This window comes from Microtus ochrogaster, linkage group LG7_11 (assembly GCF_000317375.1).
Source record: "Microtus ochrogaster isolate Prairie Vole_2 linkage group LG7_11, MicOch1.0, whole genome shotgun sequence".
Taxonomy (NCBI): domain Eukaryota; kingdom Metazoa; phylum Chordata; class Mammalia; order Rodentia; family Cricetidae; genus Microtus; species Microtus ochrogaster.
This window is the reverse complement of record NC_022032.1, coordinates 20109027-20133357: the sequence shown is the minus strand read 5'-3', so window position 1 is coordinate 20133357 and position 24331 is coordinate 20109027. Positions and strand designations below refer to the sequence as shown.

Sequence of the window (24331 nt, the reverse complement as noted above, 5' to 3'; positions counted from 1 at the left end):
AGAAGTCACATATGGAGGCAGAGACCTAAAGTCTTATTTTATACTTCAGAGTATCCAATCTTGAGCATGAGGACATCAGCAGTTAAGGTCACTAGACTCTGGGTGCTGACATGGTGTTCTCTTTGATTTCCTCTGCCTCTTCTCCCAAGCAAAATAAATGAAAGGGGAACAGAGAAAATAGCAGGAAAGCAAAGTCTTATCCTACTGAAAGTCCTACAAATCAGTTAGGTGATGATAAAAACCAAACAGGGGTGTGTGTGTGTGTGTGTGTGTGTGTGTGTGTGTGTGTGTGTGTGACTGTCTCTGTCTGTCTGTCTGTTTGTATCCATGCACAGTATATGCAGGAAGCAGAATAGGCAAAGGAAATAGGGTAATACAATAACTACACTTCAATCAAAACCTCTTTGATTTCAGTGCTCCAAAGCTCCTTTCTCCTTTGTGCTCCTAACAGGAAGCCACAGTTCCCGACAGGAAGCTGGCTAGGATTGTCAACAATGGCACGGCTCAGGTATCTTTCTCCTGTGTCCCTTTGTTTTCCACGGTTCTTTCTCTCTGCTCGTTTCTTCACAATGCCCAGCTTAGCTATTCAACCAAGCCAGAGTGGTGGAGCACCTGCTTGGCACAGACGCCGCTCTCTGGTACTGGCAGGGCCAGAGCGGAGGCAATGAAGAGGAGGGATAGGTTTGTAAGAAGTCTAGAGGGTCAGCCTTTTCCGGAACAGGCGGGAGGCAGAGAAAGGGTAAGACGGAGAAAGCAGGGAAGAAACCAGAGGGAGATCTAGAAATCCAAGTTGAGGAAGAAAAGGCTTTTTGTTGTTTATTTTTCTCCTGCTGGAAAACCAAAGGCAGGACTAGAGGAGATGGACGCTGAGCTCTGGGTACTGTTCTGAGGGACCGATTTCCTAAAGCTTTTCCTGAGCCCCGCCCACAGATTCACGCGACCTTCCCCTAAGTGCCTCTCACGCCCAGTAGTTGGGGCCCAGCCCAAACTAGATGACCTTGCCGCACGCCTTGATCTTCGGCTTCTGCTGCTGCCTAACCCAGCGCCTCTTTATTGAACCTTTTACTGTGCAGAGTATTTCCTGAGAGCCGGGAAGAGCCGTCAGCACTTTCTGAACTCCACTCGGTCCAGGCTCACGCCTGGCACCAGCAAACAGCTCACCAGGCTTTTCCTGAGCAAGTAGTAAGTGAAGGGACCCAGCTCTGTGACTGAAGCCGGAGTCTGAGAGGAGTTCTACAACTCGCACATATGGGACACGCAATTCATGATTTCTAGCTAATGTCCAGGGTTGCAGTAAGCGGGATTTTTAAAACTGTAAGAAGTGAAAAAAGAAGAAACAGACTATATAGCTATGAGAAGTTAGGGGTAAGAAGGTTTTCAGTTGATCAAAACATTCTAGCTTGAACACGCTGCTAGTTACACAACCAAAAGCCTTGTCTGAACTTGGAGAATTGCCAGGGCTGGGGGTATAACTCAGGGGTAGAATGTTAAGTTATATACCTAAAAGGAATTGCCTTTGTCCTCTATTTCATTTACTATACAGGACTTGAGAGAAAATGCAGACAAGTAGTTCCATTTAAATTATTAGTGCATCCTGAACACTAGCTACTAGGACAGACAGCTAAGGTTTTTTTTGTCTTCTAGGCTAAAAACTAGATACCCAGTCTATACAACTGCATTGTCATCTCTAAGGCCGGGTCTCCTTCACGGGGCTGTGCTATCCTGAGAAGGGGGCAGGCTTCTCCATCTCCATACTGGTGAGAGCCCTTTGGGAAAGTCCTAACTGTCAAGGGCCATCCCTCCGCAGGAACAGGGAAACGGCAGAGTCCCAGAGTCCGGTAAGTTCTGTGGGTGTGTGTAGACATTGCCACCCACACCTTTCTCTAGGGCACACCTCTAGGTGATAGATAATGAGTAACCTGACTGGAAAATAACAATAAAATCCAACTCTCTGAGTACACCCTCGGAAAGCCTCCCGGCCCTATAAGGAAAGTGCACTGTAATTATGATCCCCATTTTAGATAGAACTGAAAAAAATAATCAAGCATGAAGGTCAGCCAACTAGTCCATGACAGATCTGATGAGCCAAGGTCAGCTTCCCTTGGACTCCAGATTTCAACCCCTCTGTGACGTGGTCCCTCTAAATAAAGGCAGCCCATACAGCTCAAACTGAGTGAGTCTTACTTCCTAGGTCCCTTTTAAGATAAAGGCCTTTCAAATCTCAGCTGGATGGTGATGGCGCACACCTTTAATCCCAACACCTGGGAGGAAGAGGGAGGCGGATCCCTGTGAGTTCGAGGCCAGCCTGGTCTACAGACAGACTCCAAAGCTACACAGAAAAACCCAGTCTTGAAACCCTTCCCCCTCCCCCTCCCAAAAAAATCTCACTTTAATAAACCATTGGGCCCATAAACCAAAGTGAAATATTTTTTTTTCCCCTCCAGCTTCCTGTTTGATGCCAGAAATTCTCAACTGAATCAGCAAGCAAGAAATTCACCAAGCTCATCCAACTCAGCAAGGTCAGGCCCTTATGCAAAGTCACTCTCGGGAACGTAACTTTATCTGAATCTAATTTCTGAGAATCACAACAAGATTATTCATAGCTGGTTACTGATGGACCGGTTTGATGGCTTAAAAGGTTACTCTTTACTTTATTAACAATTGCTGAGTTGATGCCCGGCCCCACCTGAGAAAGTAGCTTGCTCTCGGGCTTCAGGGAAAGTGTTTTAGAGCAGGGCCTAGGGGAAACAGAAAGGCCCTTGAGGGGGACTCGGCCTATCATTTTACAGTTTCAAAAGCTGAAATGCTGAGGTGAGGTGAATGGCCAGAATTACCAGGTAGCTATAGGGCCAAGCAGTGAGGGCACTGCTATGTGTATAAAAACCAGATGACTGACACTTCACTATCAGGAGAAATGTATCCTTAGATTGTTTGAAGATTGAAACTGCTGATACCAGCCCTGCTGACATGGCATACGGGAAAGCACATTTTCTACTCAGATGCATGTTAATTTGATTTTGGAAATATAATAGAATCATCCTCGCTTCCTTCTAAACAGAGGATGACCAACTGTGCATTTCACGTGGTCCTCACAGCTCCACGCAGTCTGTAGGATCGGTATTATCATTTTCATTTTATAGGATATTGTATCTTTCCCTTTTACAGATACTAAAGCACATCCTGTTTCTAATTCACAGATGCACAGAGTCTCAGATTTTAAGGGGTATGAATCAAACTTTGCAAAAGTAGGTCTAGACTCCAAGTCCATGAAGAGTTAATCTGGTGCTCATGTCTGTCAAATATGGCAACCATTCATTTTAATAAAATAATGCCGACACTAGGTTGGGAGAAAATGAGCCATAATAGGGCTAGGAACGGAAAGTCAGGGTTGGGTCCTCGGGTGGCTCAGCTGTCTGGGCTACCTCTGGCCTCAGGTTACTCCTACCTCAACCAGCTGAGACCAGTGCAGGAAGAAGCAAGAGTCTAGCTGCGGCAGAGGGCCCTCTCCAACCTGAGAGCACACAGGGTCACATGCGACTGCACAGAGCAGGGCACACATGGTTTCCCAGGAAACTTCATTAGCGCCAATCAGCATCTCAGAGGCTGACGCTCTGGAAGCAAAAACACGAGCACAATGTGCTGCGCTAGCAGCTGCGCTTAGCAATGGAAGTGGGAGACCTGGTGCTGCTCCTTGGCCCTAAGGACTCCCATCACCCTCCTCTTCAACAGTTCGCCGCATACAGTAAGATCATCCAGGCTACTTCAAGTTCAAACACCGACTGCACACTTACAAGCAGGGACAGGCGATGCCAGGCATGAAGGTGACTCTGATGTGTTTTATGTCGGAGGGAAATGTGACATGGTAATAAGGGCATTTTCAAAAAAATCACTGTGTGACTGAGGGGTGAGCAGGAAGAGGGGAGAGTGGAAGCAGAACCTGGGTGAGAAGAAACATGCTTGGAAATGGTGTCAGAACTAGAAGAAGATGAAGCAGAGGGCAGGAGAATGGAGGGAGGTCCGATAGTTAATGATCAACATGGGGGAGGTGACTAGGAATAGGGGGAGGAGAGAAAATGTCATGGAAATATAACAGCCTTCCTAAGCACAAAAAAAAAAAAAAAAAAACCCTCCATAAGCCCATAGGCTAGAAAAACAAAACAACAGCTAAATTCCACCACCTCTGGGTCCTGGTCAGCAAAAGGTGACTGTCCCACTAGGTGACCCAGCTCTGGGGTCAAAGCTGCCAAAGGAAAAAACACATAGTATCTACTTTGTGCTGATACTTTGGTGGGGGAGCCAAAGCTGCCAAAGAAAAAAACAACATAGTATCTACTCTGTGCTGATACTTTGGTGGGGGAGCAAAGCTGCCAAAGAAAAAAAAACATAGTATCTGCTCTGTTGGATTTTGCGGTCTGCTAAAACAAACAAACAAACAAAAACAAAACACATAAACAAAAAACTATTTAAAACTAAGCTTGCATAGCTCAGTGCTGGAGTGTTCGCCTAGCACACAAGGTCCTAGATTGTCTCCCTGGCAACTCAGAAACAGAAGAAAAGGGAAAGAATCAGCTCCTGAAACTCGAGCTGTGCTTTACAGAAAGCTAATCAACTTGGAAGAAAGTGTCAGACAACAGGCATCCAAGGTGTGTTTTAAAATGAAGATGAAATACATCACTTCCTAGTTGTCCTGTGTCCAGTCACGTTGGTTGCTTTATGTCCGTCAGACTATTGAATGGTGCCCCTTGTTTCTGGTGATCTCTGCCTTAGCCAAGGGTGGAGTTTCCCTTTTATCAAGAAACACAATGGGGCTGTAAAGCAAGGCCTCAGTGAGTCAGAGAGAGGCACCTGCAGGCATCTTGGGCTGGCCTGCAGATCCTTCTCATAGGGCTCAGCAAAAGCTCTGGCACTGCCAAAACAATTTGACACTCTGCTGGCTTCTCCCATGACCTAAACACGTAAGCCACCACACGCCCAACCAAAATTAAACATTAAAGAATAAAAATGTCCCCTTTTAGAGGGGACACAGGTAGGTGTTCTGGATGTTTATTCTGGGACTTTAGCCACTCAGAGCAAAGGAAGCGTAGAAGACACAATTCAGCAAGGATACATTGCTCTCTAATTGGATTGCCTGAAGATGCTACCAGCTGTTATGAAGAGGGTAGCAGGAGCACAGCACAGACCCTATCTGCCTCCGTGTGTGTGTGTGTGTGTGTGTGTGTGTGTGTGTGTCCGTCTGGATGTCTGCCTGCCTGTCTGTTTGTATGGATGCAAATATGCACATACCCACAGAAGCCAAATGATGTCAAAGCCTCTGGAACTTATTACAGGCAGTTGTGAGCTGCCCAACATGGATACTGGGAACCAAACTCAAAATCTAGATGTGTGTGTGTGTGTTTGTGTGTGTATGTGTGTGTTGCTGCCGTGACTTGTGGCAAAAATGAGTCATACATTGTAGACGCTAAACAAGAGTTCATTTGTCAAGGCAACAATACATTTCAGGTTGCACAGTTTCTGCTTATGAGATCAGGATGAAAATGTCCCAGTGGCTAATCTCCATGGAACTCAGTGATTTTCAGTCCAGCTCCCCGGCTAAAGAGCCTCCGGACAGCCTATGCAATGTTATCATGCCAAGTACCCGTTTCAGCTTCCAGTTTTCATATGTCCGTCAACATAGGGTGCAGACGCCTTGCAGCCTGAATACAAAGCTGAAATGAAAGCCGGGCTTCGATGCAAGTCAGTGGGAAGTGGCAAATGCTGTCTTTTGTAAATGAAGCAATTTTCAAGGTAAAGAGAAGGAGAGAGGAGCTCAGAAGTCACTGCAGCCATGGGTGCAGATCTCTGTTGCTTGGCTCCATCCACAAGCCTCAAAGACCAAGGTGGTTAATCCATGGAGGGCTATAGGCAAAAGCTCCTTGGGGTTTAAAGTCTGAGACAATAACACGGTAAACACCAGCACTAATCCACCTATTGAAATATGCGAAGGCTTTAGTTCATCTCAGTGTGACTTAGTTTGTAAGAGCAACCAGCTGAACAGGAAGATATCTTCAGACGCATTTTGCTACTATTCATTATTAATGTGCTATTATGTCTATTAACTATTAACTATTAACTTCCTGGTCACTGTTCAGACCAGGAAGGGAATCGTTAATCCAGTGGGGTGATGGCCTCAGGAAATCGGAGCAGCATCTTTGTCCCAGAAGAGAGTAATGACTCAACCTTCTATCAGCTCTGAGCTGCACCAGCCGTGCAAAAGGGCAAAGAATGATCAGAAAACTGACACACACTGCAGACTCCACCAAAACAGAAATTTAAAAAAAAAAAAAAAAGAGGAAGGTAGAGTGGAGGACACATTGCTAAGTGAAGTAACTCAGGCACAGAAAAACAGTGCTGCTTGGCCCCAGGCCGTGAGTTGAAAGAAATTCAGTGTCATTAGAAGCAGAGACAGAGGTCATCACTGGAGGCTCTGGTGGGAAGGAAGGGGAAGGGAAGCTGCTGGTCCAAGGGCATGGGGCATTTGTCTGGAGTTGAGGACCAAGTTTAGAGCTCTTTAGAACTGCCTGCTGTCAGCGATAGTAACACTGTACTGTACTGTGTGCTTCCAAATGACTGGAAGAACTGATGTTAAAAAAAAGAAAAAAGACCCAGTACCGCAAAATAAAATGTCAAGGAGGTGGCAGATGGTTTTATTACCATGATGAATTAATTGTCCGACACATCGATCTCAGCATCATATTGCGCGCTCGCTCGCTCTCTCTCTCTCTCTCTCTCTCTCTCTCTCTCTCTCTATATATATATATATATATATATATATATACACTCATAATTATTACCTGTCAATCAAAAGTAACTGAATAGAATTAATGACAGTCGTGGAAAACCCTGGTACAACCATAGCTTCGGTTTGGTGGATCACTTGGGGATGACTTCATTTATTAATAAAGGGAAACTCCGGAGCCACCCGACACATTCAAAATGAGCTAAATCTTAGCAAACTGTGCCTGGAGTTTGGCAGGGGGAGATTTCTTTTAAGGATTCTGAGTCATACATACATTCTCCAGGCCTGCCTGCTAAGAAAGCTAAGTGGTACCCCAGGCAAAAGAGACAGGAAAGAAGACACTTCCACAGGGGCAGGAGGCAGGAAAGAGGGGATACCTCCAAAATAATCAGGGGGATGATGGATACTGAGAGCCTCTGGCTGTAGCCTCCTGTCAGTCAGCGTTTCACAGAGAATCCAGACAGAAAGCTGGAGGTAACAAGTCAAGAGGCTTGTTACCACTTTGTTAGTTCTTTCAAGTGCTTGGTAGCATCAGAATCCCAGACTGGAGCAAAGGTTTATGGACCGAAAGGTATCCCTGGGCCGTGAAGTCTCAGCTCTGGATTCTGAATGCCAATTCAAGCCAAGTGCACTGCAGCTTCTAGTCTATAAGGCATCTCCAGGGTCCATTCCTTACAGGGTCTCGGCAGGATGTCACTGTGATGTCATTCATAACTCTTCACCCACTTGCCTGGAACCCTGAAGGAGTAATGCTTGCTTTGGGACCCTTTCCTGTCCATATTATGCTGCAGTGTAAAAAAAAATAGATTTTTTTAAAAAATGTATATGCATATATGTATGTATGTGCATGTTTATGTCTCTGTGTGCGTGTCTGTCTGTATGTCTATGCACATGGGCACATGTTTGCAGGTACCCACAGAGGCCAGAAGACAACGTCAGATTCCCCGAAACTGGAGTTACAGGCAGTTGTGAACTGCCCAACACTGGTAGTGGGAGCTAAACTTGATCCTTTGGGAGAGCAGTAAGCACTCTTAACTGGTGAGTCAACTTTCCAGCCCCCAATCCCAGTTTTAAACATCCCCCAATATTTTGAATAAAACCCAACTTTCTTACCATGATCTACAAAGTCCTTATGATATTTTCTGCCTACTTGTATTAGTCAGCGTCTCCTAGAGGAACAGACCTGACAGAATAAATATATATATATGCTAGATATGTTAAGATATATATATATATATATATATATATTAGCATATATATTAGATTTACAGACTATGGTCCAGTTAGTCAAACTCTACCATCAGCAAGTCCAAGACTGCAGTAGTTACTCAGTCCATGAAGTGGGCTACCTCAGCTGATCATCAGCCTGAAGAAGTAAGCTCTAATGCCAGTGAAGGAATGGCCTTGCCAGCAAGAGTGAGGTCAAGCAGGCAAAGAACAAGAACCTTCCTTCTTCCATGGCCTTTATATAGGCTGCCAGCATAAGGTGTGGCCCAGACTAAAGGTGGATTGTCCCACCTCGAGAGAGCTAGATTAAAAGTGGGTCTTCCTACATCAAATAATTTAATTGAGAAAAAAAACCATCACAGGTGTACCCAGCCACTTGGGTTTTTAGTTAATTTTAGATTTAGTCAAGTTGACAACCAAGAACTGGTTGTCCGTCACATGTCCACCCCTTGTCAACTTGACACACAGTTGTATCTTCTATGTCATAGTTAACTTTCAATGACAGCAATAACCACATCATAATTATGCCTAACATGATACGACTATCATACATACAATCAGAAATGCATTATATATTTAACCAGGTCATAATAATGTTTACATGATATGACTAGCCCTCATACAACTACAAACACAGGTCCTAAAAAGACTTGGGGAGGGGAAGAATATGAACAGAATACATTTAAATTTAAAAATCATTTTAAATAATGAAAAAGGAATTTGATTAAGAAGAGATAAAGAAAAATATAGTATTGTTTTTTAAATAAAATGGTAAGTATTACTGAAAGTGATTAGCTGTGGGCTAAAATGTATTAAAATATTTTCTAAAAAAATTTTTGAATAGGTACCTTGATGGACATTTTTTGGAAACTTAAACATGATAACCACTGATATTTTCTTATTGCTGTTAAATTAGGTGATAAAAGAATCAAGAAAGGAAAACCAAAATATTTGTACAAACACTTTCTTAACACAATATGACAAAAATATTCATGTCAATTATAATTCTCATTTCTGCAACTGATCACTTAGCCTTAGTTTGTATTTATACCTATCTTCCTCTACTATCCTTTCTTGGTCACGTGGCCTTAGCTGGTATGCATAACCACCTCTGTCTACTATCCATTCTGTACTTCCTCCACCCTTGGCACGAAGGGTCTGTGCCCTTTTCATCCTGTCTGGATTAGATTGTTGTAGCTTCCCCTGGACTTTAATCACAGAACATAGTGGTACCAGGAGATGCCCTAAAGGATCTCCCACACTCCAGACATAATCTTTCTTAGCTCCATTGTGGAGCTAAGTCTAATTTCCCCTTGCTAATCTGGATCAATCACGTCTCCTAACATTGTTATTCCTTTCTTAGCCTTGGCTTAAGGGCATCAGAAGCCTAAGTAGGCAGAGGGAAGTCTGAGCTTCTTGTTCAATGGAATGTTTGTTATGGCGCCTGGCATGAGCGCTTTCGCCTCTGCAACCCAAACTTCTGGGCCAGCAGAACTTAAGGTCATGGGAACAGGAATCAAATCGTTCCCTTGTGGGTCACTAAGGGTGGTATTGAGTGAAACTATTCCCTTTTCCACCCCTAATTCTTGGGCCCATAGATCCCGGCTATGGGAGAAATGGTACCATACACTGGACACTGATTCAGAGCATACGTTGCCTCCTGCAGAACCCTGCCCCAGCCTTCCATGCTGCTGCCACATAGTGCTGTAGCTGTGGCTTCGAAAAGGCTACTCAATCTTTCTGTCATGGCAGCTGTTTCCAGACGGTGGGAAACATGGTAAGACCATTGGATCCCATGATGGTGGGTGCACTGTCATGCTACTCTGGCTGTGACGTGAGTTCCTTGGTCAGTGGCAATCCTGTGTGGAATACCATGATAATGAAAAGGCTTTCTGTAAGTCCCTGGATGGTGGTTTTGGCAGAAGCATTATGCGCAGAAAAGGCAAATCCATAACCAAAGTTCTACTCCAGTAAGGATGAAGTGTTGTCTCTTCCATGGAGGAAGTGGTCCAGAGTAGCCAACCTGCCACCAGCTCACAGACTGATCACCTCAGGGAACAATGTCATATCTGCAGCTGCTCAGTGTTGGTCTCTGCAGTTGGCATATCTGGCTGACACTCAGCAGCAGCTGTAGCCAGGTCAGTGTTGGTGAGCGGAAGTCCATGTTGTTGAGCCCATGTATAAGTTCCATATCTGTTACGGTGGCCGCATTGCTCGTGGGCAATGACAGGGAGGGCTGTGAAAAGAGGCTGACTGTCCACAGAATGCGTCCTCCTATGAACTTGGTTCCTGAAATCCTCCACTGCAAAAGTGGCTTTCTGAGGAGCACTGACGTGGGACACGAGACTCTTCACGTCCTTCATTCGTCTGGAGAGATCTAGCTTCATACTTCTTCCCTGAATGCCTTCCTCCCCAATTTTCCAACCATCCAGCAAATTCATTGGCTACAGCCCATGAACTCGTGAACAACTGAACATCTAGCCATTTCTCCTTTCAAACACAATGTATGAACACGTGAACTGACCAGTGTTCTCCCCCAGTGAAGGTATCCCTTCACCAGTGTTTTTCAGGCTTGTCCGACCCTGTCCCAGGCATGCTGCAGCTGTCCAGTTCTGAGTGGTGTCTGCATAAAGTGCAGAACCATCAGTAAACCAGGCCCCAGCTTGCTTGTTTTCCTCACTCAGCTAATCACAGGGCATATCCCATGAAGCTATAGGTGCAGGCTTGGGAGCAGCTGACATTGTAACAGGAGTGGAAACCATAGGCATTTGAGCACCTTCTTAATGGAACTTGCTTGTATTCCCAGGACCTGCCTGGGCCAGATCACATGTATACTGCTTCCATTTGATAACGGATTTCAGCTGTGTCCATCTTACTTTACGACTTGTTGGGTCAGGTAACACCCAGCTCATGACGGACAGTCGGCTTGCATGGTAACTCCGTAGCCCACTGTCAAACATTCAGTTTTCACTAAGGTCTAACAGCAGGCTAAGAGCTGTCTCTCGGAGGGGGAATAGTTGTCCACATATGATGGAAGAGCCCTGCCTCGGAAGGCTCCAAACAGCATCCCTGTCTGCCACTGACACCTCAAGTATCATCAGGACTGCTCTTATCTTATGGTTCAAGTGGTAGAGCAGTCCGCATAGCAGCCTGCGCCTGCTGAAGAGCCTTCTCCTGTCCAGGCTCCACACAAAGTTAGCAGCTTTCTAAGCCACGTGGAATAGGGGCAGAAGTAACACACCCATGTGAGGAATAGGCTGTCTCCAGAATCCAAACAGGCCCACTAAATACGCTTCTTTCTTTGTGGTGGTGGTGGGAGGGGCAAATGCAATAACATCCTTCACCTAAGAAGGAATATCTTTGCATGCCCCACACCACTGGACTCCTAAAAATTTCACTGAGGTAGAAGGCCCTTGAGTTTTTGGTTGGATTTATTTCTCATCCTCTGATGTGCATGAATTACCACGTCCAAAGTGCTTGCTACCTCTTGCTCATGAGGTACAATCAGCATATCACCAATATTGTGAACCAATGTGGCATTATTTTGGAGAAGACACATGATCAAGATCTCTTTAAACAAAGGTTCTGATGCCGGGCTGGAGAGGGAATACATTCTTGTGGTAAAACTGGAAGAGTGTGCTGCTGGCCTTGCCAACTGAAAGCAAATTGTCTCTTGTGATCCTATGGACCAGTACTAAGAAAAAGCCATTTGTCAGATTCCCTAGCTGCACACCACATACCAGGAGATGTGTTAATCTGCTCAAGTAAGGACACCACATCTGGAGCAGCAGCTGCAATCGGAGTCACTACTTGATTGAGTTTTTGATAGCTGTCATTCTCTACGATCCATGTGTCTTCTGCACTGGCCAGACAGGAGAGTTAAAGGGAGATGCGGTGGGGACCTGCACCCCTGCCTCTTGCAAGTCCTTGATGGTGGCACTAATTACTTCAGCTCCTCCTGGAATGCAATACTGTCTTTGACTGTTTTCCCTGGCTGAGGCTTCCATTTAGCCTTTCCAACCATAATAGCCCTTGATTCACAGGTCAGGGAACCAATACGAGAATTCTGCCAACTCCTAAGTATATCTATACCAATTATACATTGTGAAACCAGGGAACTGACTACCGGATGAATTGGGGGCGGGGCTGCGCCTACTGTGAGCTATATTTTGGCCAGAACTCCATCAATCATCCGCCCTCTATGAGCCCCAACTTTAACTGGAGGGCCAGAACATTTCTTGGGAGCTCCCAGAATCAGCCTCAATTCTGAGCTGGTATCCAATAGACCCTGAAAAGTGTGATTGCTTCCTTTCCCCCAGCAAACAGTAATCCTTGTAAAAGGCCGTAGGTTCCTCTGGGGGATGACTGGAGAAAGGCTAACGGTAAAACTTTTATGTTTTTGATCAAGGTCCTTCCTCTGGAGAACCTGACTGTCCCTTCTTTCAAGGGGACCTGCGTCTGCAAACTGACTCAAGTCTGGAAATTGCTTCATAAGCTGAGATTCTCTTTTGACACGATCTAATGTCACCTATCTTTCATCTGTTTGCAAATTTTTTCACTCATACAGCTCAAACAAGATGCAGTAGGCACTGGAAACACCAATTTGACTAGCCAGCACCAAAGGTCCATATAAGTCATGCCGCCATAAGAGTCATTTTACCTGTGCTGACCATTACTGGCTAGGCTGCTGTCAACATTGCTTTGTCTAGGCTGCTCATTACGATAACAACAACCACCACGTCTTTGGCAAGTACTGTCACCTGGCACTTGTTGCTTCCAGGCCCAATTAAACCCACTGCACTTAATCCATCCAACTGAGCAGAGCATCTCCAACCCTAAGCAAGAGAAAGGGGAACAGAGCTCCTCAAACGTGCTGGTACCCCCTCACCATTTTGCTGTCTGACAGGATTGGCGAAGGGGGCGCGTCTTCTGGGTCTTCCCATTATTCAGGGTTAGATTTTACACGGAGCACCCACCCTCTCTAGCGCTGCTTCTTCCCTAGTCCTTAAAATCCCTTCATCAGCTAAGCCAAGGGATATCGGGCCTCTCCCATCCCTCTTCGGTCTTCTTTTGATAAATGCTTCAGTCGACCACTCAAACTTTCAACAACATTTGTAACTGAGCGAGCATCCATACTAAAGACAAAACCTTCACTTTGTGGGTTCAGATCAGTAAACACAGTGTGATCCAGTCTTACCCTCCTTCTACCATTACCCCATACCCTTAAAATCCATTCATTCAATTCTTAGATATTCTATGTGGTGCACCTCCTTGTGGCCTACACTTCCTACATCTTCTCTAGGGGCCTGCTTTGCCTTAAGTCTGGTTATAGGTCTAGAAGCAACACTGGTGGGCCCTGGTGGACATCGGCATTGTCTTGCCTGTCATCTCCTTCAGTGACAGTCACTGCTGGTTTAGCAGACAAGGAAGGATCAAAGGTGAAAAAGGCAATATTTCAGGGGCTGGGCATATGAGTACATCGTCGGCTGAGGGTGGAGAAACTCCTTCCTAAGATAAGCCCTTGAGAATTTGAGGGTTCAAAGTTCTCAGCTTCCATAGGGGCCTCCCACACATCTCCACCCCTAGTTACAGATCCCATTCTTCACCAATTAATGCCCTTACTTTAACTACCAACACCCTCCAGCTTGACTCCTTCCAAAACTGTGGCTGGAATTTTCACTGTTAATTCAGCCAACCTTATAATGAGGGCTTTGGTTTGACTTTGCACAACTTGCACTCCATGGCTACGAGAAAGATTCTCTTCGGGGGACACTTAGAGGCCTTTAGGTTGTTTGTGTGCACTCGGGGCTGGTCAGTTTTATCACCAAGTTCATTGTTGCCTTTCACTGTATCCCAAGATGCTGGAAGTTGGTTAGCTGGATCATGGGTCTCGTTCTTTCCCTTTGTCAGTTTATCCAGAGATGCCAAGAGCTAAGCATCATCGACTTCCTTATTTTTCCACGAACTGTCAAAAGTTTTATATACACAGTCACCAAATCTGTTGCTTCTCACAGCTGGTGAATCAAGATGATTCAATGCATGTTTCTCCTGAAGTTTGTAAAATACTTTGCACCATGAGCTTTTGCTATTCTCCAAGCTTCTCGGAGAGGTTTCACTAACTGTAGCGTTGGAAAATTGGAAAACCTATTCCAGATACTTAAAAATTTCATTCTTATATATCTGTTATTCTGGAACCACTTCTGGCATCAAAATTTGTATTAGTCAGAGCTCTCCAGAGGAACAGAACCAATAGAATGAATTTATGGCTGATAGGTTGTGGTTCAGCTAGTCCAACAACGGCTGTCTACGAATGGAAAGTCCAAGAATCCAGTAGCTGTTCAGTCCATGAGGCTGGATGTCTGAGCTGGTCTTCAACATATGCCAGAATCCTGATTGAAGCAGGCTCTTATACCAGTGGAGGAATGGACTGGCCAGTGAGAACGAGGCAAACAGGCAAAACAGAAAAAGCTTCCTTCTTCCATGCCCTTTATGTAGGCTGCCAGAAGGTGTGTCCCAGATTGAAGGTGGCTTGCCCACCTCTAAAGATATGGATTAAAGCAGTGTGTGTGTGTGTGTGTGTGTGTGTGTGTGTGTGTGTGTGTGTGTGTTCAAGCTGACAACCAGGAATAGCATCGCACTTCCTCTCCCTCTGAGGGGACCTCCTGACCCGTCACCGTCACCACGCTTCCGTGCTTTGCAGCCTGGCCTGTTCTCTATTCCTTCAGATGTTCTCTGCCCAGGGCCTCTGTCAACATCACCTCTGACTCCACGTGTCACCTGCTGCTCCTCACACACCCGCTACAGGGGAATGTCGCCCTTCTGAAGACACCCACCGCGACCAACATGTAAATCTGGTTTCTAGGTTGTTCCCAAGCACCTCTGTTTTCTTCCTTTTTGCTATGCTTGCCCGTGGCTTTGTCTGTTTACTGTGTCCCCACAAAATTGGGAATAGCTGAGCTTGTCCCCTGTTTACTTTCTGCCCACAGAACTGTATCTGGATGGTAGAGAACGCACAGTGAATCTGTAGGGCCAGCCAGTTCTTTGACAGAAAGTTTCTGTGCCTCAGTTTCTTGGCCAGTAAAATGGGTGCTCCCTCGAGGCAGGTGTCACAAGGAGGAAGCTGTGAGGACCCACAGGACGACCTTTCCTCTCCTTGGTTCCCAAGTTAAATAAACGACATTTCTGTCCCTGTGACTGAACAGTGATTGATGAGGAGCCACCGGCCATCAGCCACAAGGGAGGAAGCACTTCAAACCTGGCTTTCTTTTCTTGGTTCTGACTCGTCTACGAATCTTCATCTCGTCTTTGAAGCCCTGACCTCGAGGGACTAGAACTTGGAATTGGACATGTTCCAAGACTTCCTCTTACTATGTCATTTTGAGATTACTGTTTTGCAAATTTTAGACCTTGGAGGCTGCTTGGGAGTATAGAAATAAGATGTCAAAACAGTTTACCTATGATGTTCACCGTACTATCCACTTCATTTTTTATAGCTGAAGTCAGGACCGCATACTCAGGAGAAAGGTCACTTACTCCATTACTAAGCCCCAAAGATGACTCAACTGGTTCTTGCTAGGAAGAAGAAAAGAAAAAAGAATTGAGAACACTTCCTTTCCCTCCCATTTCTTAGCTTCCATTGTTCCCCTGTCTAATTTGTTGAATCCTGGGGTTTGTCATTCACGCCATGTCCCAAATGCATCCCCTGCCTCTCTAAATTAGCCTGACATTAAAGACGCTAGCTATTCGGTTTTTTTCATTTTCCTTCAAGGAAATGCTCTCAGAACATCTGGCTTGCCTTCAGGAAATACCTGCAGCTGCACAGGATAGCTCTGTGGCTGAGCAGAGTGGCAGCTCTCTCGTGCGAGCCCTGGCCTGCGTGGGACCCAAGTCTCCCTCCTCTGAGGGAGGATGCGGAGGAACCAACTCCCGGATTCTCCTGGAGGGAGAAGCCATTTCCCTGCTTTTGCAATCACTTTTTAGGACAAACTCTGCCTCCGTGGTTAGCCAGTGACAGGAGCCCAGAGGAAGGTGGTCAGCATCCAGGGACACTCCGTGGTGGGGTACAGCCACTCAAGCACCCTGCACTGATGATCTGATATTAGGGCCACAACTTCAGCTGAAGCCTCCTCTCACCAGCTCATCACCAGAAAGGCAGCCAACCCCACCTCCACAGCGTCACATAAATGTCCTTCCTGTGCCTAAAATGCCCACCCAGTCCAAAAAGCTACATCGTGACACTGGCGAAAGCAGAAGACATTCTTTCCCTGTTCGAACTCTGCATTTCTTCTTCATTCACGTGTATCTGAACTTCCCCTCCGTGAGACTATCAGCCAATCAAGGAAAATCAGCCCTTGTGACTCTCAGACCTTCGATGAGAATACTTCCCTCCAATAGGACCACATTTGTTTCAATGATAGCAATAAGCCCCCTGCCCCAAAAGCCACATAAGACAACTCCTGAGGAATCCAAAACAGAAGGAGAGGCTGGAGGAAGAGAATGAGGGCAGGGCTGCAAGCAGAGGAGGATTGTGGGAGTGGCGACATCGGGAGTACTTGGCATTCTAAGGCCTATGAGCCATTCTTAGCAATTGGTCACACTGGGAATCGAGATCAAATTCCATACAGTCTCCATGATCCTCTGGCAAACTCCCATGACTATTACGATTTGAAATGTTTCACCTTGATGTTCAACTCAGCGTGAGAAAAACAAAACAAAACAAACGCGCTGTAGTAGGGTTTACCAGCTCTGCCAAAGGCCAAATATCCAGAAAGACCCAGAGCAGGTCCACTGAGCGGGAATTTCAGTCCTCTCTCCCTCAGCACCTTGTATTCCTCCTTGTTAATACGTCCCAACAAAGGGCTTGACCTGCTGGGGAGGGTGGGAAGGGCCTTTCCAGTTTTCCTTCCTTTATAGTCAAACATCTGAGCAAGGGTCTGCCTCTGCTAACTCCGCCTCCTCATGCGCATCCTTGAAAAGGCCTACCTACAGTCCTATCTCACCTCCGTCAGCAGAATGAAGCCCCCAGAGGACATGCTAACAAGAGGAGCAGGAGTCAGACCAAGCCTGGATCCTTGGCTTCTCACTAGTCTGCGGGCTGAATTTAACCCTGCAATCCCTTCTGAAAGCATTGCAAACATCTGTGTGCTGAGAACAGTAATGAGTCCCACACCACAGAGTGAGGTGAAGTTGAAATGAGATGAACAGAGACAGGCATTTTTTTATAGAATAACCCTCGCTACCACTGAAGGTCACCAACAGAACTTATTCCCAAATCCATGGGCCCTTTCTCAAGTCCTTTCCCTTCAGCTTCATCCTCTGGTACCAAAAAGGGAGGACACTGTCCCCCTTTTTGTTATTTATTTATTTGTTCGCCTGTTCGCTTGCTTGTTTATTGATTTATTTTTGAGACAGGGCTTCTCTGTATAGCTCTGGATGTCCTGGAGCTCCCTCTGTACACCAAGCTGACCTTGAACTCACAGAGATTCACCTGCTTCTGCCTCCTGAGTGTTGGTTTTAAACACTGCACACATGCCTCCTTCTCAAGATCCTGAATCCTGTGACACGGCTGTGGGGTGCGCCTCCCCACGGCACTATCCTTTCTCCGTAGCTCTCTCAATGGCCCCTACTCCATTTTCTCCTCCCCAATAATGTTCCAGATCCTTTTATGCCTCTTCATTTCCTCAATTCCTCCCCAAGGAACCAAGTACGGGTCTCTGAAGAAAGGACAGGAAGAACTGCTTCTGTACGATCTTCTTTTGTTTCCTTAAAAAAGAGATTATTCTATTTGTAGATTTCATATCAAAGTAATAAAACAGTCAGGTTTGCATTATTCAAAAACTGAATTATTCTGACTTTGCAACAGGGACCCCTAAGTGTTTCGCATGATCTACAGTTTAACGGGTGGCAAGTGAGACTTTTGTCACTTCTTGTGAGAGAAAATTATGACTCACTAAATTAATTGTCCCATTTGGCCTGGTGAGATGCAGGAGCTAAGGCTTTGCCTGCACAGGACGTTCAAAGGCAAAGACAGCCGCCGCCTTCTGCAATCATCCCGATGGAGACCAAGATGGATCAGAGTGGAACAGAGATGGATTGGGGTGAAACAGAGACAGACCGGGATGAACCCCTGCTCCTCTCTGCCTACCTGGTGTCCTGCCCAAGGCAGAACTTTCAGCCATTGGCTACTGAGAGGCTATCTGGAACTTGCCTTACTCCTCCTTTCACCACTCCGGGCAAACTCTCATTGATTCTGTCACTCCAGAGGGACAAGATGGTGACATGCACACAGCACAGTGGGCTGTTCAGCTCCCTGGCAAGTGGAACAAATGATCCCAAGAGCGACGTTTCTTCAAGAACTCAGTCAAAAGTTTTGAAACCATTAGAGATGAGGATATCAGAAGCTGAACTGGGCCCACAAGACGGCTCGGCAGATACAGGCATTGGCTGCCGAGCCTGAGGACCTGAGTTCAGACCTATGTGGTAGGAGAGACACGCTTCCCTAGCTTGTTCTCTGACCTCTGCTGAGCACCGTGCACATGTGGGCATGCGCATGCGCACAGATGCATAAATAATAAATAGCGTGATACAAACATGTTTTAAACAACCTAAATTACATTATAAACCCAAGGATTCCAAACTGTGAAAAGAGGTGATGGTCTTCTATGAGCATGTACAGAAACAGTGTAAGTGATGGGTGGCCTGTCCTGGTCACCTCTAAAGGCCCCTTCTGCCTGGTCTCAACCATACCTCACTGTAGCCCAGGGAGTGCTGAGTCTCCTGTTAGACAGCGGCTCTTGTACAAATCAACGCCTGTAGCTACCTTGGTTTCTAAGTCTCTCGCTTCACGCCAGCAAAACCAACCAAACAAACCGTGCTCGGGCAGATTCCCTCCATGGTGCATTGGCCCTGCCAAATCTCTAAGCTCAAAGATATCTTCTGAAATTACAGAACCTAAGGCCTTGTGCAGATATTAATGGATTTTTAAGCGAAAGGAAACTGGCGTAATGGAGAGCTTTCCATCCTTACAACTGTGAAACCTTCCACTTCGGTTGATCTCCCGCTTGGCTTGCTAGATGGACTTGGAGTGGACCTCAGATAAAGTAGCAGATGCCTGAAGTATCTTACTCCTCCCTCTGCTCCAAGCCACTTCTGCCTCCCCACTGTGCTTTGTCTAGATCTACCCTTCCAGGGCCCAATGGAATGGCCATAAGAATAGTTCCCACCCTAACGCACCTCCTATCCCAAAATTAAACATCAAATCCAGGACATCAAATCTAAGGGCATCTTAGGGATCTGCTAACGAAAGGTCCAGGCTGAACTTCATAATGAAGGCAGGGAACCGAGCCTGGGAGGGCGCAGAGGCTCCCAGCATCACAGAGAACAAAATCTGTTGGAGGCCTCTGGTCCACCTTCATCTTTCCTTCCTTCTCACGCCGGTTCCCTTTTGACCTCTGCCCTTGGCACACCCTTCACATCCTCTTCTTTCCTGTCCTCTCAGAGAATTCCTGTCTTAGAGAAGGACTGCTCTCAAGGCTTCCAGTGTTGTTCTGGAGTAAATGTTCGCAGCTCTGAACCTCAGTCACCTGGTGCTTGCTCGCCTGCGCTCTCTCTCACTTCACCCACAAACAAGCTCCAGGCCTAGAATTCCCTCCCTGTAGCCTCCTCTCTAATCCACTCCTGTCTTTACTGGTCATACCCGGAAGAAACGTCTCCTCCTCTCCACCTCATTGGTCACCACCTCTGTCTATACTTGCTAGAGTTTGTCATTCTCTTCCTCCTACCACGAGCAGCCATTAAATATAAACTCCACTGGGTTCCAAAACTTTGCCCAAGTAGTTTAACTTTATTTCCTGAAGTTATCCATAGACGTGTGAACAAGAATCTCTGGTTTATTGTGTCTGGAGAGACTGACCCATTGAATAACTTCAGTAATATAAGGAGATTGGAATGTTGCTGGTCCAGGGCCAATTAACCTGCCACGAGCTAGCTTTAGCCTCCACAATAGGCATCCTTGACTCCTCTGTGTCAGAACCAACATCACGTGACTAGTCAATACAAGCTTTAAAAAATATATTAACATAGCAGTCTACTACTGTGCACCAACTCTAAACTAAGAACGCCATCCAGGGCCCGGGGAGATGGCTCAGTGGTTAAGAACTGGTCTTTTAGAGAACCCGGGTTCAATTTCCAGCACCCACATGGCAGCTCACAACTGTCTGTAACTCCAGTTCCAGGGTATCCAACACCCTCATATGGACATACATGCAGGCAAAACCATGAATGCACATGAAATAAAAATAAACGATTAAAAAGAATGCCATCAGATAAAAGGCCTATGGAAAAGCTCCCCCATCTCTCTGTAAGTGTCTCTCTGTGATGAACCCTTCAGTGTATTTTAAACTTGACTTGTGATTTTCTTGATTCTGTAAGTCTATAAATCTTCATGGAACTGCTTCCACGTTGGAACATGGAATTTGGAGTGACCTAAATCTATGTTCCAGAGCCATGGTCACTCATATTCAGCTCTAGATAAAGCTATCTAGAAGAAAGCTATCGTTGCAGGGTGCATAGAGGCAATGTGGCTCACCAGTAAGGGAAGGGGTGGAGCAGAGATGTTCCCAGCCTGCTCCATCCTCCGAGCCTGCTTTATCCAGAGCAGCTCTGGTGTTTCTGAGTGGACCGCTGACACAGATTCTCTTGTAATCACAGTTTCAAACCTGAAGAGCTTTCCCAAGCAAGGAAGAGGCTGCTGCAGGAACAGCTCCCTCAGGCAGCCACTCAACTATCAAACTGGGACCGCACAGTCTGAAGCCAACTCTGGTCTCAGATGCAGTAAATAGTCCTATGAGGAAGTTCTGCGGAACTGGTATCTACCTTTCTGTGACTTCTACCCACAAGTCTGCACTCAGAACTAACATAAACCAGTGACTTTCACCAAGTGACGTTAGGCCCCTGTCTGTCTATTCTGTTTCCATAGAAATGCTGATGTTTTGATCTGGAAATACTTGTATTTTCCTCAGCAAACAACCTTCGAGGGCAGGAAGCACCCATTCTGCCTTACATGTGTGTCTTTATTTCCCACTGTTTCCACACAAAAACGGCTCAAATTAAGCCCTTTCCATATTCACTCAGAGAAAACCAAATAACTCTAACCTCCAGACCTTCATTCACGGAAGGTCCTGCGACTAGGGAATGAGGACCATCTGGTCTGGTTACGGTCTGGCTCAGGTTCTGCGGTTTCCAGAAGGCTGCAGCACAAACTCACTGACTCCATGAAGCTATGACATCTTGGGAAAATGGCTCATCCCTGTGCCTGTGCTTCCTTGACAAGGATAAGGGAGAAAAATCTGACCATCGCAGGAAGAGCTGAAAAAGGTAACAAAATCATCTAGAAAAACTAAAAACCGACAACATCTGCCGCTCTACCCACTTCTGGCCTTACTGTTCTTGGTGTTGCCTCTATCCCACAAAGCAATCTGTTCCCTGATATTTTTTGAAACACAGACATTCGCTGTCTAGGACTGCTCACTGATGTTTCTCGTATTCTAACTTTCGTCGGTAGGCAGATAGGTAGGCCAAGTTTATTCCCGTGACACATGGCTCACCAAGCACAGGACACACTCTCAGACTGAGAGTGGTGGCAATGAAGGTGTCTCAAATAGACGACCTTACAAAATGCAACCGAAGCCCAGGAGAGGATGGGTCGGTGGTGGGCAGGACCAGACTGTGACCAGGACTGTGAAGATGTACATGCTCTCGGCCCCCATCTGAACTTTAATTGCCTTTCAGTACCCTGAAGATGGACTTTGAGGGGTTCACTGGATCTTTCTGTTCTTCTTCCCAATGTGGCCATATGTAAAAACAAGCAAACAAACAAAACCCCTCCATTTCCTGATTCCTGCTATTTGGGCCTTTTAATTGGTTTATTGAGGATAGGTGGCCAAACATGGCTTAGAGAAACAGGCTGTGACCCCAAAGTCTGATATGATAAGGTTGTCTAATGAATTATTAGGACTGTGTGAAATCTCATTGGGAGACAAGTTTTCCCCTTGGATGGGGCCTTTTCCTTCTTTCAGCATGAGATTTCTGGGAGACTTCCCATTTCTTAGGGGTTTAACAGAGTTTTAGGGTCTAACAGCCTCTTTGGAATAGCAGAATATTGTCACCTCTGCCAGGCCAGCTACATGCCACAGGTTTGCTTTAATTCCTCAATCTGGGGGTGTCTGTGCCCGAATGAAGAACAGAATGTGGACAGGGATGAAGGGTACAACATATTTAGTGTCATGTATTCATATGACCTATGACTACACATGCCATAGACACATAGGTATGTATCCATAAGAAGCATTTTTTCCCTAACACTTTGGCTTCGGAAAGAACAGGCACAAGCAACTTTATCTTACTTTGAGAAGGGCTTAGCATCCTCCTGCTTCTGCTTTGTAAATACAGAATGACAAGAAAATACTATCCTGCCTAGCGTGACCCTGTTTGAACCCTGAAGGTCTCCCTTTATCTCCACTTCCACTACATGACCAGGAATCCTGGAGATATTGTTTTGTGGGGGCAACAATGAGCAGACAGTGGACATGTCTGCGGCCCAGGGGAAAACTTCAAGCACCTGGCTAGCGAGCCCTAAATAAATTAAAACTTGAGCTTGCACTGAAGCTTGGGAAGCACTCGCTTCAACCACTGTAAGAAGCTGCAGTTCTAGGAACTTATGAACAATTTTCTCAGTAGGCGACTAGCTGGGCTAGCCACTCACACATCTGCATACGACTGAAGACTTCTGCATAGGTATTTTCTTAGTTTTGTTGTTGTTTTGTCAGGGATTGTTTGACTTTTTGAGACAGGATCTCGTGTAGCACAGGCTGGCCTCAAGCTTGCTATGTGGCTGAGGCTTACCTAAAAATTCCTGGTCGTACTTTCACCTCCCCTGTTCAGGGAGTATAGGCATGTGCCACCAACCTGGCTCAGTTTATATATTTTGATTTGCAACAAAAAAAGAGTCAACTATTAATAATTTACTAAAGAAAAGCTTCTGACTATATGATCCCAGAGCAATCCTGGAATTAACTTCACGAACATTCTGCAGGTACCCTAAGTCAAGCAATGTCTTTAGCAACTATGAACCCCAGAATTGAAGAAGCCCGATTCATGTTCTACCTTAACACCCGCAAGACATGCAAAAAAAAAAGTCTACATCCAAAGGTTAGGCCACACTGTGTGATTCATCAGCCTTCTGCTGAGGGAGCAACGTCCCTTGAGGAACACAGTGTTAGTCAAGATTTCATAACACTCACTGCTGCACGGGAGCTTCACCCACTGGTCGCCCCTAAGGCCTCTCAGTTCTTGGATCAATTGTGGCTAAGCCCCACCCAAGGCTGTGCCTTCCCAGTTTGCTCATTTTGGTGACCTTACTAAAGACAAGACCCACAAGGCTGATGTAACCAAAGTTACCCCTTGCTTATGAGAACCCCGCACACCATCCTCCTCAGGAGTCACACTTTCTCACGTTTTCCACAGTGCTAAAATATTACATGTCGTAAGCTTGACTGGGCCCCAGTTTCACAGAAAGCAGGTTTTCTGTCTTAAAGAGCCACAATATAATGAACTACCATATACTCCTTGGTATTTGATATCAAATGGAATTCAGTGGTGACATGTGGGCAAAATAGACTGAAAAGTAGATGGTATTCCACTGTAGTTTTTTGAACTACAATTGTGAAATTTAATCTGCACCCTAATCTAAAGCCCCTGACTCCCATCACACATATTTTGTTTATGTTTACTCAATAAATGTTTGTGTGGCCACTCAGTCATCAATAGGAATTATGTGTTCTAGGTGTTAGTCACTCAACGCTGTGAAAATAGTAAATATGATACAATCCCGCCTAAGACTGCAGCGAATTCTTCAAACTATGTTTTTTTTGTGGGGAGGAAACAAGTTCAATCTTGTTCTCTTACTGAACAAGGATGCTCAAAATGTAGGCTTAAAGAAATAACACAATGGGAAGCAATATGACTAATAACTGGTTTTCTATAGTAACAAGGAGAAAATAATCTTTTTATAGAAGAAGAGATAAATGAAAACACCACAGATTAAAAATAAAACCGCTCAAGCTGGCTGCGGTGGCTCCTGCCCATAATCCCAGCCTCGGAGAGGTTGAGGGAAGTGAATTGCTGTTAAATCTGGAGCCTGCCTCGGTTACACAGTGAGACCATGTCTCAAAAAAAAATCTAACCAACCAAGCTAACAAAGAATGAAAAATCCTTAAGAAAAAAAAAAAACACATGGTTCTCCTATCAATTTCCTTTTTTTTTTTTTTTTTT

General features: G+C 45.6%; 1 protein-coding gene across 2 annotated transcripts in view; it reads right to left on the bottom strand.

The window, feature by feature from the left end:
* The window catches only part of Irf2 (interferon regulatory factor 2), a 107306-nt gene that overhangs the window by 12605 nt on the left and 70370 nt on the right, over positions 1-24331 (bottom strand). For both annotated transcript variants that reach the window (XM_005362586.2, XM_013351955.2), the window contains exon 6: positions 15457-15574. In XM_005362586.2, the coding sequence (XP_005362643.1) occupies positions 15457-15574 (118 nt within the window). The remainder of the gene's footprint in view (positions 1-15456; positions 15575-24331) is intronic.